The following is a 15,814-nucleotide window of genomic DNA, read 5'->3' as shown; positions in this document are numbered from 1 at the left end:
ATGGAAAAAGTAGTGGAGGAAGCGGAATTGAGGGTTAAAATGGCACAACTTAGAGATGTACCCTTACCCACCTCCAACACTTCAAGTCAAGGAGGTTCAAGTAGTGGTTTGGGTATGAGTTCAAATTGGTGTAGTGACTCAAAGAAAAGGAAGGGTAATCCTATTGAGAAAGCATTTAACAATAATCTTAGAGAGCAATTAGATGGTGAGATTGCAAGAATGTTTTACACGAGTGGCTTGTCATTTCAATTTTCAAGGTCAAGGAGGTTCAAGTAGTGGTTTGGGTATGAGTTCAAATTGGTGTAGTGACTCAAAGAAAAGGAAGGGTAATCCTATTGAGAAAGCATTTAACAATAATCTTAGAGAGCAATTAGATGGTGAGATTGCAAGAATGTTTTACACGAGTGGCTTGTCATTTCAATTTTCAAGGAATCCTCATTATGTGAATGCCTTTAGAATTGCTTGTAGTAAAACACTTCCGGGTTACCAACCCCCCGGTTACAATATGTTGAGAACTACACTTCTCCAAAAAGAGAAGAATAACATTGAGGAGTGTTTGCAACCAATGAAGAGGGCATGGCAAAGTAAAGGGGTAAGTGTTTGTAGTGATGGGTGGTCGGATGCACAAAGAAGACCTCTCATTAATGTGATGGCCGTTTGTGAAAGTGGGCCTATGTTCTTGAAGGCAATAAATTGTGAAGGTGAGTGTAAGGATAAATTTTTCATGGCAAACTTGCTTATTGAATCAATCCGGGAAATAGGTCCTCAAAATGTGGTCCAAGTGGTCACCGATAATGCTCCGGTTTGTAAGGCGGCCGGACATATTGTTGAGGCAAAGTTTAAGCACATCTTTTGGACACCATGTGTGGTTCATACTCTCAATCTTGCTTTGAAGAACATATGCTCACCCGTGCCAAGAAATCCGGAAGTGTATGAGCAATGTAGTTGGATTTCAACAATCTCAAGTGATGCATGGTTTATTAAGAATTTTATTATGAACCATAATATGAGGTTGTCAATGTATAATGATCATTGTAAGTTGAAGTTGCTCTCCGTTGCCGAGACACGTTTTGCTTCTACAATTGTGATGCTTAGAAGATTTAAGCAAGTGAAACAAGGCTTAGAGCAAATGGTTATTAGTGAGCAATGGGACATTTATAAAGAGGATGATGTGGTAAAAGCAAGAACGGTGAAGGAAAAAATATTGGATGAGTGCTTTTGGGAGGACATTGATTACATACTTAACTTTACTTCTCCAATATATGAGATGCTTAGGTTGAGTGACACGGATATGCCTTGTCTTCACTTGATTTATGAGTGGTGGGATAGTATGATAGAAAAAGTGAAGACAATTATATATCGAAAGGAACGCAAGCAACTCAATGAAGAGTCAATGTTCTTCAATGTGGTGCATGAAATTTTGGTGGACCGATGGACCAAGAGTAGCACACCACTCCATTGCTTCGCACACTCTCTAAATCCTAAGTAAGTCTTTACTTTAGTAAATTTCTCCTTGTGTTTATCATTATAATTTTATAATTCTTATAATATACTTCTAGGTATTATTGCAAGGAATGGCTTGATATGGCTCCTAATCGTTGTCCTCCACATAAAGACATTGAGATTACAAGGGAGAGGAAGAAATGTATTGAGAGATTCTTTTCTAATGAGGTGGAGAGAAGAGCGGTTAATGAGGAGTATGCCTCTTTTTCGGCATGTATTGAAGATTTTTCGGGTATGGACTCCATGAAAGATAGAGGTTTCATGGCTCCGGTAAAATGGTGGGTTATCCATGGAGCTTCCACACCAAAACTTCAAACCATAGCATTGAAGCTACTTGGACATCCTTCTTCCTCCTCATGTTGTGAAAGAAATTGGAGCACTTACAACTTCATTCATTCTATTAAGAGGAACAAGATAACACCGGAAAGAGCGGAAGATTTAGTATTTGTGCATAGCAATCTTCGTCTCCTTTCAAGGAAAAGGCCCGAATATAAAGAAGGGGAAACTCATATGTGGGATGTTGGAGGCGATGCATTTGATTCCATGGATTTGGAAAATGCCGGAGTGCTTGAGATTGCAAACCTCTCTCTTGATGAACCGGACTTAGAAGGCATCATATTTACCCATGATGAATGAAGTTAGAGCTTTGAGAAGTGATTTCTAATGTTTTAATTTGTGCTTTGTTTATGGATACTTGTATTTTGTGTGTTTTGGTTAATTTTTGCTTTGTTTATGGAGATTTGAATGAAGTTATGTGTTTTGTTAATGTTTTGAAATTATTATTGGTGAAATATCAATTTTCAAATTTTCTAGTTATATTATTTTTAAATATATATATTATTTTAATTGCCGTATCGGTGCCGTACCCGTATCCTATTTTTTAGAGATTTGCCGTATCGAACACAAGACTTAGAGTGCAAGGATAACTACTTTTAATCATTTCAGCTACAAATCCTTTGTTTATGAAACATTATTTTAGTGGTATATACTTCATTGTTCGCTTATTGGTGCTCAATTTAGAATTGAACGAAACAAACTCTACTACCTTAGAAGAGTCATTTTATTCAACAATTAAGAGATAGGCCTCATCTACGGGCCTTAGATAAGACCCTCACTATAGAATTTTTGAGGGAGTTATTTATGAAATGCGCTTAAGGCTAAAAAGGAGTTTTTCTTGGCCGAAGTTTAGAATGGACCATATTTATGTCCAAATCCAGGTAGGCTGAGCCGCTAAAAATTATGGATCATTTTTTTCTTTGGGGCCCAATTTTGATTTTTTACTTGAGTGCTTCTAAATGTACCCAAAGATTTGCTTAACGCATCCAACCTCTAATGTTTTTCTTTTTCAATTTCCCATTTAAGGGGCATTTAGCAAAGAATCTAAAATATTAAAAATAAAAATAAAAATAAAAATAAAAATAAAAATAAACCAGCAATTAGTTGTTAAATTTTGAAGAGAAAGGCTAACAACATGTCTGGGCTTGAAATATACATGCCAGCCCAAAACAAATATTGGATTCACTCTCCAAAATGGTATTGGGCTTTAGTTTACCAAAAGATGGTGAAAGGCCCATACTATTCAACTATTGGGAATCAATTTAAGCTAATTCACATTTTTGACAGTTGAGAAACAAAGTTACTTTCAATCCAAAAAAATCAAAGTTGTTTATAATAGTTTTTTCCCAAAAGATCACAGTTTATTAGTTGCTAAAGTTTTGTTAGGGTAAACCCTCATCATTGGTGGCTAAAATCCAAAGAAAATTTTTGACCTTAAAAGCTGGAAAGTAAGGTGAGATTTGCTTTAGTTAAAAAGACATGGCTATTTATTGCAAAATCACTTTTTTTTTTTTCTCCTCCCACTAGGATACTTGGATATTTATGGTACCAACGTTGGAACAATATGCGCATTATTGCTCACTTCAGCTACATTGTTACAAAAGGAACGATTAGGAGGCATTCAGGAACATTGATGAACAAATGCCAAAATTGATCAATGCATTGAACTCACAGAACTTTTGCCAGTTGTGCATTAAATGGAGGATAGTCTAAAACTATAATATCCAGATTTCTTCGGCATCACTTTTTCTTCTATAAATACAAGAGTGTCTGGAGTGGAGAAAATCAACCAACTAATCAAACAAAACTCAACAATCAATCCAGATTGATCAAAAGAAATCAAAGGTCATACACTCTTGCAATTACCAAAAGCAAGCAAGCAATCTTCCTTTAGGTATTTCATTATATGAGAACCTGAACAAATTTTCCAAAGACATCTTAATGTCTTGAAGTCGTCTAGATATATAGCTTCCAGATCATTTAGAATCGACCACATGTAGTTCTAATCACTTTTCCAGCCTCTTCAAGGCTCAACTCGTTTATAGCTTTGCCAACTTCAAACTTGGTATCGATTTCTAGCTAGTCCATATTAGTTGAAGATATTGACGTGCAATTCCAGTATAGAAACATTTAGTCCAATCAACAAAATCCAGTCCAGCCTGATCATAAGTCATCATTGCAACTATTGTTTCAATAAGAAGTCAAAGTTCAACACCTCTGAGAAGTAGTAGATTTAGAGATTCATTTGATACTTGTGCTTCAGACAGTTTTGCTTGGATTTGTTTGTTATGTTATCCATAAATTAGTGTATTTTGCTTTGCTAACCATATTTGTCTAGATAAATTGTGAAGTCCTCACAACCAAAATCACAATCGTTTGTTTAAAGGCTATTGCTTGGGGCGCTAGTATATAAAGTCACTTAAATCTGTTAGGGTATTATCTACTAACTGTGGCACACTCACATAAAGAAAGTTAATCCAAAGGGCAAACATATCACCTACAAAACCCACTGATATTGTCCTCAACTTAATCACCTATAAAACCCGATATTTATGGGGTTTTATCACAAATGACATTAGTGATGTTAGCAGTGGAATCATTCATTATATATGTTGTATTTTATTTAGTAAATTTTCGATATGAAACTTTATATTCTTCAACAATAGTTCGTCATATGAGAATAAAACAGAAAGGAAATTCAATAAAAATGTTATTTGAGGTGTTTTCTTCTCTTCAGTTTGTGGCATTTGTAGTATCGTTCAAATAACATTGGGACTAGGTGTGTTTTCTCTTGAAAGAATAGGATTTGATTTGATGGTCGTGATTTTCAGAATAAATTAGCAAAAGGTCACCTGACCACCTAACATATAGGCACAACGTAGAGAAAACTCCACAAAGCAAGCCTTGGAAAAGGATCGTGCCCCACACCAGCGAGGGAGTAACTCAAACACCTTCTTATATTTGACTGAGAATGAAAAGGAGGACCCAAAAAGAAAACCAGATCAAGCTCTATATGTAGTAGATTAGGAGGACCATTTAGTAGGCACAGAATAAAGTTCAAAGAGAGAGGGGGGGAAAAAAAAGGGTTCTTCTTTTCTCTCTTTTTTTTTTTTTTTGGTTACAGAAAAAAAAAAAGAGATATTTAGTGATATACCCATTTCTAGCACTAATATTATAAATAAACCCTACACAATTGAATTCCTATAAACAAACCCAAAAAAAATCCAAAAAATGATAGCTAGCCTTATTGAATTTAATATTGATTATTAAATTACTTTGATGCCCTATTGAGTGCTTTGGGTATTTTATGAGATTTTGGGGTTGGGCTTGTTTTAAGAAATTGATGGCAGTTTTGTAATTTATAAGAAGTTAAAAGCTTTTTTGTTATGGTGTAAATGGGCTTTGGGTGTGTTTCTAAAGTCCATTTTATATAGGGTATTTTTATAATTTGGGCCCCCATATTTGGTATAATAGTGAATCTCCCAAAAAAAAAAGGTGGTTCTTCAATATAGCGGCCTTTATTGGGTTCATAAATTTTGAGACGTGAAAGAAAAAAATAAAAAAAAATAGAAAATTGACATTGTAGGTGACAATGGGGGCAGTGGTAATTAGATGTTGGGAGCTAAGGGTTGGTCCGGGTTGGAACTAATTGAAAGTGAGAGGAGCTAAAGCTTTCCCAAGCTTATATATGGTGGATATATTAATATATTATATGCTTGAGATGTACACAAAGTGATAAGATGAAGATATTGTCATTGGAGCAAGAGAAAGATATGTATTGGCAAAGCCACTGTGCCAGACCGAAGCAACATTGGGGGAACAACCTTTTCTTTTACCCTTCTTTCTTTTGTTGGTTTACAACCCAAATCTTTCTTCCCTCAAGTCCCTCTCTCTCCTTTTGGACCCTTACCTTTCTTCACCACCAAGCTTGCCTGCCTGTCCCCCCATTACCTCTCTCTCTCTCTCTCTCTCTCTCTTAGTCATTTTCTCTTTCCAAACAAATAAATTTCAGTATATATCTAATATATATGAGTTTTCAAATAGATAGAATTTACATGGACGTAGCTTTCTTCTGTTACAAATGTGATCATCAATACTGCGTGCTAAAATCTGTCCCGACATTTGAAGGGGGAGGAGGGGATTTTGGGGCAGGAATCTACCTCTATTTTGGTTTGAGATCCAGACTATATTATGCTTCACGTCAGTGACGCTTGCCAACAGGACTCTTGTATGATGCAAACAATTTTTTTAATGCATTTAGATAAACTATATGACTTGTGGCAGATGTCCTTGGTCACATAAATAGATAACCTATGACACATAAAATGATCACATTGTTGGAATGTTGGAACGAAACAACATAATTGAACTGTTTGTTCTCATGAAATATTAATTTCTCATGTAATGCATTATGCATGACAGATAAGATTTACTCAAACCAGAAAAGAATGTTGATAACATGTTGTCAATCACAAGCACATTTATAAATCGTTGACGTGTGTGAATTTCACTACGTGCTCAAACGCACCAACGATTTTATTTGAGCACTAGTAGGAAGGAACTATCAGGTCAAGGACACTTCTCAAATTAAGGGGATGATTACAAACACATGATAACTGGTCGTGTGTGAGAGGAGGGCTAAACTTGAAACAATAATTTGTGAAAGCATATATATTGATTCTAAAATAATTAATTTAATCCTGCATTCTTTTTGCACGTGTATTAGAGACCCATGTGCATGTATTAAATATTTTTGGAATAATTTTTCAGACGATGGAGAGAGAGAGAGAGAGAGAGAGAGAGAGAGAGAGAGAGAGAGAGAGGTAGGTTTATAGGCGTTGGGTGCGGAATTTAGTTGATTGCATGTTTCATAAAGTTGAGCTCATGTCTTCGCTTTTGAGAGACGTCTTGGATTAGTTCAAAAGTCTTTGAAACAATTTACCAAACACCTCATCGACCCTCCTACGACTTTTAAGACTTTGTTTAAGTTTCAAACCTTATGTCCATCTCTGTCTCCCCCATTTCATCCTTTTAACTGCTTTAATGTCCCTTTTAACCTCTTCCATTATCACAATTACCAATAGCATATAGTTCAATTTCATCCAGCATCTTCTATAGATATATAACATTCGCCTTATCAACTCTTAATGTAAGTGATTTTATATACATCAACGACTAATAATTATTACACATCAAGGTGATGTATGTACGAGTCTTTCTTATCTACTAAATTTCATGTCGGATAGTTTTACAAAATTGCTTATTTTCGCCAATCAAGTGTTCAAAGGGGCCAACAAAATTAAGGTCCAATTTTGTGTTAAATCACGTGAGATATGTATGTAATTTAAGGGAGGAGAGCGTGTTGCCAATGCCAACAAGATGTATTGAAGGCGGTGGATGATGATTTTATAAATTTTGTCTGATGGGTGGTGGTGGGAAAGCAATCACTTCACTTTATTACAATTATAAATATAAATAATTAATTGATGGTGGCTCGTCTGTCATAACCATGAGTCTATATGAGAGCAGAGGGATTAATGTGAAGGGACAAGGTGTATGTGCATGGCTGAAGCGTGAAGGCAGAAGGCTGTCCCAAGAAGGAGACCTATTAAAACCATTTTAAATAAATCATGTTTATTAGGTGTTTAATCATAAAATGTACTCTGATTAATAATAATTAAATCCTGAAAGAGAATTTAAAAAAGTATAAAAAGAGAAAGAAAAAAAGTGCAAGATGGCAGATCATCTGCTCTCCAAAGTCTGGATTTGTAACTTTAAATATCTGCTTGTTTGTCTCCACTAGGCACTAGGCAACTCCCTTTGCTTCCTCATCTGCACTTCACGTTTATTTATTTATTATTTTTTAAAAAGGTTGCTAAAAGAAACAGTTGTCTGGCCATCAAGTTCCTTTGTTTGGTTGGTCCTGTTTGTCTGGAATTTTGGATTAACAAGGGTCTAAAATTTGTTTAACATACACAAATATTATTGGCAAAGGAGACATACATCCAATCCAACCCAAGGATGTGCCTAAGTTGTCTATAGCCCTATGGGTGCCATCATTAGTACACCCAATTCTCTCCATATATAACTTAATTTCATGTCAACAGAAAAACACATTGTATAGTATAATATAACTTATGCAAAATAAAATATTACAAGTTTCTGTTGTATATCGCTTTTAAATCGAATCAAACTAATTGCAATTTAGCAGGTACGTCTCTTTGTTACGAAATACATGAACCGTGAAATACTAGTGTTATAATTTTCCTATGTAGTAAGCGTTTAAATCTACATGTATTCCCAGATTGCAATTTTTTTTTTATGGCATCATCTAAATTTGATCTCATTCACAATTAGATTTTTTTTCTTTCTTTTTGGCTACACCATAGTTCCATAGACAATCTGTCGTTCCTTTAAGAAGTCACAAAAACGTACACACCAACCATGGAACACAACATTTCTCCTTGACAGCAAAAACTCAGAACATGAATTAAAAGCCTGACTAATTTCAATTTGATTGGGAGGCAGCCTCTTCAAAACTTGTACAACTCTGGTAGTGGGGACATTAAATGTGATTTAATTTTATCTACTCTCCACTTTATAATCAAGGAGGGCCTGCATGCAATTCGATTGCCAACATGCAGCATGATTAATGTTGATATAGAAACACGACCACAGAATGTGAAAAGAAAAATGCAGTAAAAATTTCTCCTTTTGAGGAGATGATCAGTAAATATCAATAAGAACAGAACAAGAACGTAAGTTTTCTTTCTCTGGTAAAATAGATTAATTAAAGTTACTTCTTTTAAGTTAATTAAATACTTCAGAACTTTTTCCACCTGTTTAGGCGCTGAGTAGGTGGTGGTTACTTTTGTTTTTCTATTTGTGTTGTTTGATTCTTGAACTAAAGAAAAAATAAATTAAATTGAACAAGGGGATTCTATCAAGTATATAAGAGCATTTACCCCTACATCTGAAGCACTAGGTTTGATTATTTGAGTCCTAATTTAATATCGCTTGTAATAAAGCTTGGCTCCTTAAAACTGAAGAGCAACTCCTCCTTACCACTAATGCGGTTTTGATACTTATCAATTTTTTTAAATAAAGGAAAAAGCCATGTAGGATGTGCTGAGTGGGCATAGTGGGCCCACCCTGCTAGCAAAATCAATGATAAAAAAACTGACTAGAGTCTTCTTTTTATGACTAGTTCAGTTGTTCGGGAGTTGGCTCTGCCTGCCTCCTTCTCTTTTTTTTCTGGAGTAGTTTGTGTGTGTGTGTATATATATATATTATACACACAGATTCATGGCCTGAGATAGCGGCTTTTTCTCTCTGAAGTCTTAATATCTGAGTAGAAAATGGGAAGAGCTGCACATTCATCATCTTCTTCAATAGATAGCAGCAGCCATCCTGATCTTCTTCTTCCTGTGCCTGCTGGCTCATCATCTTCTTCCTCTCTTTCTCAGAAAATCAATGGCAATTATGGTAACAGTCATATCAACACAAGAACAGATTTGAGCACTGATCTAAGACTTGGCCTCAGCATCTCCCCCTCTAGTCACAGTGACTTGTCTTCCACTTCAACCCCAGGGTATGCTAATATCACATTCATTGAACCAACCAATGTACAAATTATTTTATTATATTTTTTTAAGAACAAGAAGAAAGGAAAAGTTTTCTTGGGTTTTTCCCAAAATTTGTTCTTGATCAACTTTTGTGGTTGTAACTTGGTATGTATGTTTTGACTCAAAGTTGACATTTCAGGGAGGAAGCACTGATAAACTGGCCACCAATCAAATCTATCTTGAGGAGCAGACTTGCAGGAAAAGCAGACCATCCCTCCTTATTTGTGAAGGTCTACATGGAAGGCATTCCAATTGGTAGAAAACTGAATCTGTTTGCACATGATGGCTATGCTGCTTTGATTACAACTCTTAGCCTCATGTTCAAGGCCACCATTCTATGTAAGTTGTTCTTAAACACAAATTCTAGGACCTCTAATCATGAGATCAAATCAAATCATAGTTGGGTTCATATTATTTTGGTCACAGTATTTGACTAAGAAAAGCTTCAATGCTATTTCCATCTGGAAGCAGGTCCTGAGGAAAATCATGTTCATTCAGACAAATATCATGTGCTGACTTATGAAGATCAAGAAGGAGATTGGATGCTGGTTGGAGATGTGCCTTGGGAGTAAGCTTACCAACTTTTGATTCTCCATGTTTTTCATAATTGTTTTCCTTACATTTTGTTTCTCATTTTGGGTTTGGTACACAGGATATTCTTGACAACTGTGAAAAGATTGAAGATCACCAGAGCAGACAGATGTTAGTTAATTTTTTTTGGTCATCTTGGACTCAGTTAGCAGATATACTCTGCCCTGATACAGTTTTGTCCTAGTGGTGGTTCATAACTACATACTCAAAAGAAATTCAGATTAATTCATAGTTTGGGGCTGCATCCAATATTGTGTACATTATCAAATATAATAACAGTTGTATTTGTAGACTTTTTTTTTTTTTGCTTTTGTTTTCTTGGTTCCTTTTCTCTATGAAGCCAATTATTCTAGAAGTAAAAGTAAAGGGAAAACAACGTGGAGCTTTTGAAAAATTGCTATGAGGGTAGGGAAGGTTTGCTAATATGGATGATGGTCTTCATTTTTTCTTGTGTGTTTTCGCATTATTAGGTGGGATGTGGTCTTCGTGTCGATAAATTCTTAGATGAAGTGGTCCGACCACATCATCTGTACGATCACTATCACAAAACAAGAACCCTCTTTTTTATTTATATTTTTTGAGAGAGTGATCGCACGTGTGACGTGATCAGACCGAGCTACTCAAGACCTTGTCGTTCACGTCCCTTGTTGTGACAAGAAGATTTGTAGCCTTTAACTATATGTGATGATGATGATGATTATCAAACTGTGATAGATCCTCAATCAAAGACTCTTTGGGTACACGTGTTCCGGCTTGTGTTGTGTGAGCTTGTTAGACGTGCACGCCATCATGCTCATGATTCCTATGGTTTTGATTGCAGAAGAGAGATCAATTCAAAAGATAGATAAAAGTTGAAAAGCAAGCATCATAACTTTGATCCTAATAATAATGTTAACAAGTGCAAATATTGACCACCCAATTTCGTGAAACGTGGTCAAGTGGTGCCTCGAAAGCAATAGGAAGCTATTCTTCATAATCTCATCTCAGTGTATATTTTGTGCCCACAAAACCCCTGTAGAGGTTTTGTAGATATATATGTAGGTAGGCAGATAGGTATATTTGCACACAAGTCAGATTGTGAAAGGAGAGAGCGAGAGAGGACGTATTTGTTTGTTTGTTTATTCTTCTTGTTATTCTTTGCAGGCCATTTCAATTAGGTGAACCAACCACTAAGCTGCCACACAAGGAGAGAGAGAGAGAGAGAGAGAGAGAGAGAGAACCTAAACTGGATCTTTTTTCTTTTGGTAAATTGCAAATGGCACACTGCTCTTTCTTATTGACTAAAATGGTATGACCACCAAGTTTAGGCAGTTTAGCTACCAAGTCATCCTCATCAATCATGATGTCATCTTGGCAATCTACAATGGGAAAGAGCTATTCCTCCTTGCTTCTTTTGTCAAATCACAGTTAGATAAATGCATAATAATAACTTATTAAATACACAAAATAAAAAAATAAATTATATGTATATCAAATTGTGATTGACATGTTAACAGATATGACTAATTCTATGAGAATGAACCAAAGTATTTTCCTTATTTAAGGAGAAATTATATATGTTATATTTTATTTTGTTAAATTTCTGATGTGAGACTTCAACGGGCCCTTCATATGGGATACTACATCATGTGTTGGTTAAGGGATAAGGTTAAACATTCAAGCTCAATATGTGAACACCACATGTTAGGTAAGGGGTAAAGGTAAATGCTCAATAATTCAAGTCTAGACAATAAACCCGCTCTAATACCATGTTAAATTTATGAGGACGGGCTATTGGCTTACTACTAGCAATACCGATATTATTGTCCCAAACTTAACTACCTATAAAGCCTAATAAGTGTGCGATTTTATCACAAAAGGCCTCAATATAATTAGTAGTAGAGCCATTAATTATATGTTAGGATAATTTTTACTTTACTACAGTAAAATTTACCCACTTTTAGTGTTCAATACATCAAATGTTTTTCGTTTCAGTTGCATACATAATGTTTATTTTCATATCAATTTAAAACGTCTGTTAGTCATTTCGTCATGACCTCCGTTAGAAACTGACGTGGCAATAGATATGCATAGTAGACCCACTCATATGATGCCATATGGTCTAACAATAAATCAATTAAATTAACTAAAATAAAAATTCATCCACCCACCCCCAGCGTCTCATCTTCTTCCCCAAGTTGCAGAGATGGTTCTGCTTCATCTCCCAATAACTCACATATCTCTCCATCTATTTTACTTTCGTCTCAAAACCCAAAAACCCCAACCTTTACCATAACCACCACTCTCCACCCAATCCTCACTTCCAAAAACTTCTTCGCACCCAAATCCACCCTCTCAACCTCATAGCTCTTAACCATTTCCCAATTCCCAAAATCCACATCGAAAATCTCAAGAATTCGAAGCCCCCATCGAAACCCCTCAAAAATTCGAAATCCCAGAAAGTGATGGGGTATACCACGACGTCATTTCAGTCGAGCCCGGTGCTCAGCCCTGTCGGCTCCCCGCCCCACTCTCACTCCTCCATCGGCTTCCAAAAAACAGCATAACCCCAACTATTCATTGTTGTTTTGGTTTTGTGCTTAGAACAGATGGGATGAAGGGGAAGGTTCGAGGTTGGGTCGTGGGTCAAGCCCTTCAAGGACGGCGACTACGGCTTTGCCTTTCTTGACAGAGGGAAGAGAGACAGAGTAAGAGAAAAAGAAGACGGGATGGGCGGTACAGAGAGGGTACGGGTGGTTGGCGGCGACAATAGTGTGGGGTAGAGGCGGGTGGCAGTCATGAGAGGGTAAGTTGGGTTTGGGGGAGAAGATGAGCTGGAGAAGGATTTTTATTTATGTATTTAATACTGTTGTTTTATTTATTTAGTTTAGGGCCCACTTGGGCCACATAATGCGAAACATGTGGTTCATAGTATTGCCATGTCAGTTTTTAATGGGGGTTTTGCTAGAATGACCAACAGACGTATTAAATTGATATGAAAATAAAAATTATGTATGCGATTAAGACGAAAAAAATTTGATGTATCGAACTTTAAAAGTGGGTAAACTTTACTGTATGAAAATGAAAATTACCAAGGTCAACTATGAGAGGAGATCCACTAATGCAGTTGATCTCATTAGCCAACACTTTACAAGTATTAGGAGAGCAAAATACTACAGATTTTTCAAAATTGACCGCTTGACCAGACACATTGTAAAATAACTCTAAACAACTCTTTATAATTCTAGCTTGCTTAGAGCTAGCTTCAGTAAAAAGGATCAAATCATCAGCAAAAAATAAGTGGGAAACCAATGGGCCCGACTACGAGGCTTTAACAGGTTTCCACTTTTTCTGTCTCACAGCATCAAAAATAATATGGGAGAGTTTTTCAATACACAAAACAAATAAATAGGGGGAAAAGAGGTCCCCTTGTCTGATACCACTGCTAGGTTCGAAAATTTCAGTAAGCTCACCATTAACACAAACCTAATATCAAACACTAGAGATACAAGCCATAATCAACATTATCATCTTGGTAGAGGGCCCCACTTCCTTCAAAATATACTCCACAAAGTTCCAGTTGAGTCTATCATAAACCTCGGAGATAGGGATGGCAACGGGTCGGGTAGTGGCCGGGTATGACAATACCATCCCCGTCCCCGCTCTCCATCCCCGTCCCCGTTCCCGAATCCATCCTCGTTTAATAGGTTTCGGGGAATCCCCGTCCCTGTCCCCGTCGGGGGACTATCCCCCATATAGGCCCTGAATCCCCCATTTTTTTTGCATAAAAAATATTTATCATACATTTTAACATTAAGTTTCATATTAAATTATCATTCAACATATCCAAATGAACTATAAAGTTCAACTCAACTATTCAAAATCACATCAATATGAAATTCCATAGAAAATTAGGAAGAATTAGGAGATGGAGGATAACTTAAGGTTAAACATAAATATTATATTATATATATATATATATTTATTTATTTATTTATTTAAATATAAACATATATATTTTCGGGTCAGGTTCAGGGATGGGGACATCAATACCATCCCCTCCCCATACCCGTCGGGGATTTTTCAAGTTCGGGGATCCTTATACTCGATACCCGTTTGGCCTCGAAATCTCCCCCTATTAGGGTCTGAGACCAGTCCACGCGGGGATTTTTGTCATCCCTACTTGGAGAGATCAACCTTCCAGGCAATAAACCCTTTCTTCCCTATAAAAATTCAGAATTTATGCATAAGCTCTTGGGCTATTAAAATATTATTTGTTATTTGCCTGCCAGGAAAAAAACTTAAATGATTTGGGTTGATTAAATTAGGCATAAGGGGTTTGAGCCGAGTTACAATAATTTTGGAGATAACTTTATAGAGAGTGTAACATAGGCTAATTGGCCTAAACTAAGCCATTGAGATAGGCCTCTCCACTTTAGGAACTAAGGTGATCAGAGTATCATTTAACCCCTCAGGAACTTTACACTCCTCAAACACCCTACACACCATTGCAAAAATATCATTAGCATAGACATGCCATTGATTTTGAAAGAAACTAGCAAGAAACCCATCTACACCAGGAGCCTTAATGCTTCCAATATTAAACAAACTTTCTTTAACATCCACTAGTTCAATATTTATGTTTAAAGAACCAATATCCATAGGAGCAATATTAGGGAAAAGATTAGGGAGAATAATGTCATTCTGAACTGTTTGCGCTTGAGAGAAGAGGTGGGTAAAATACCTAACAGCTAGAGCTCTAGTAGCACCAGCATCCTCAATCCAAGCACCGTCTTCACCTTTAAGCTGCTCAATTCTATTCCTTCTTCTTCTTATTAATAGGAGACATATAGAAGAATTTAGTATTCCTGTCACCATCTTCTAGCCATTGAATTCAGGATTTCTGGTGCTAAAACACAGTCTCCTGATCAAGTAAATTATTGTACTAATTTACCAATTCAATTTCCAGATCATTCAAGAAATGATTAGGCCCCTGACATAGAACCCTCTAGATACCCTCACTTCTACCAAGAAGCTCGGATGTCCTGCGTTTAAGGTGACCAAAGATAGTAGTATTCCACTACTTGAGAGGTTCAACTAGCCCATAAGATTTCCTCAACGCTGAATCGGATAATTGAGGCCATCTCTGCTCAATAAAATCTGCAAAACCCTCATGCTTCATCCACATAGCCTTAAACCGAAAAGGTCTATTATTAAGGGAATAGCGGAAACTGGAAGTCAACCCTATCTTGATAGGATTATGATCTGATTCAGTTCCAGGAAGATATTGGACATGAGCCTCAGGAAATAGACCCCTCCACTGCAAGTTGCTAATAGCCCTGTTAAGCCTCTCGAAGACCATTTTATTTGTCCATGTATATTTGGGACTATGAAAGCTTAGGTCCACCATCCCATGATCATTAAACCACTATCGAAATCCTTTTAAATGATAATGAGGAACTCCCCAACAACATCCCCCTCCCCCCCAAATTTATCATCATTATGCAACATTTCATTGAAATCACCCGCTATCAACCAAGGCAAGTTATGACAAGTAGCCACAAAAGAGATATAATCCCACATCTGAACCCTCCTGACACCATTGGGGTTAGCGTAAACATCCAAGAAGTTGGACCCATACCATGTGTTTCCCTCTTTTCGACCGAGGTGGCCGACATAAGGAACTTTTGGTCCTTTTTCTTTTGAGTGCGGGGCGTGCCACCGCCAAGCCCCGAATTTGGGCTTGAATGGAATGTGAGTATATGGGTGTGTTGTGCTTC

At 36.6% G+C, this 15,814-nt stretch overlaps 2 protein-coding genes across 3 annotated transcripts; both read left to right on the top strand.

Annotated features, from left to right (window-relative positions):
* LOC117616022 lies at positions 1–2,139 on the top strand. The gene is made up of 3 exons (XM_034345223.1): positions 1–205; positions 258–1,485; positions 1,560–2,139. Exons 1-3 carry the CDS (start codon positions 1–3, stop codon positions 2,137–2,139), a joined length of 2,013 nt encoding a protein of 670 aa, XP_034201114.1.
* A 6,923-nt stretch (positions 2,140–9,062) lies between these two features.
* On the top strand, positions 9,063–10,360 carry LOC117614674 (auxin-responsive protein IAA31). 2 transcript variants are annotated; one of them, XM_034343559.1, is made up of 4 exons: positions 9,063–9,430; positions 9,604–9,803; positions 9,936–10,032; positions 10,117–10,360. In XM_034343559.1, the coding sequence occupies exons 1-4, from the start codon at positions 9,198–9,200 to the stop codon at positions 10,169–10,171; spliced, it is 585 nt and encodes a 194-aa protein (XP_034199450.1). In that variant the 5' UTR covers positions 9,063–9,197; the 3' UTR covers positions 10,172–10,360. The 2 variants fall into 2 exon arrangements, with proteins under 2 accessions (XP_034199450.1, XP_034199449.1); XM_034343558.1 differs by having other exon boundaries at positions 9,933–10,032.
* The last annotated feature ends 5,454 nt before the right edge of the window (positions 10,361–15,814 follow it).

The sequence above is a fragment of the Prunus dulcis genome, chromosome 1 (genome assembly GCF_902201215.1).
Source record: "Prunus dulcis chromosome 1, ALMONDv2, whole genome shotgun sequence".
In the NCBI taxonomy this organism is placed as follows: domain Eukaryota; kingdom Viridiplantae; phylum Streptophyta; class Magnoliopsida; order Rosales; family Rosaceae; genus Prunus; species Prunus dulcis.
The sequence above is the reverse complement of the archived record's forward strand: the minus strand, read 5'-3'. Positions and strand labels throughout refer to the sequence as shown.

Excerpts from the sequence above, each read along its gene's own strand:
- LOC117614674 (XM_034343558.1), top strand. The coding sequence starts at position 9,198 with ATGGGAAGAGCTGCACATTCATCATCTTCTTCAATAGATAGCAGCAGC. Across the intron at positions 9,431-9,603 it reads TCTTCCACTTCAACCCCAGG|GGAGGAAGCACTGATAAACT; the intron begins GTATGCTAATAT and ends TTGACATTTCAG. Across the intron at positions 9,804-9,932 it reads GTTCAAGGCCACCATTCTAT|CAGGTCCTGAGGAAAATCAT; the intron begins GTAAGTTGTTCT and ends TCCATCTGGAAG.
- LOC117616022 (XM_034345223.1), top strand. The coding sequence starts at position 1 with ATGGAAAAAGTAGTGGAGGAAGCGGAATTGAGGGTTAAAATGGCACAA. Across the intron at positions 206-257 it reads TCTTAGAGAGCAATTAGATG|GTCAAGGAGGTTCAAGTAGT; the intron begins GTGAGATTGCAA and ends TCAATTTTCAAG. Across the intron at positions 1,486-1,559 it reads GCACACTCTCTAAATCCTAA|GTATTATTGCAAGGAATGGC; the intron begins GTAAGTCTTTAC and ends ATATACTTCTAG.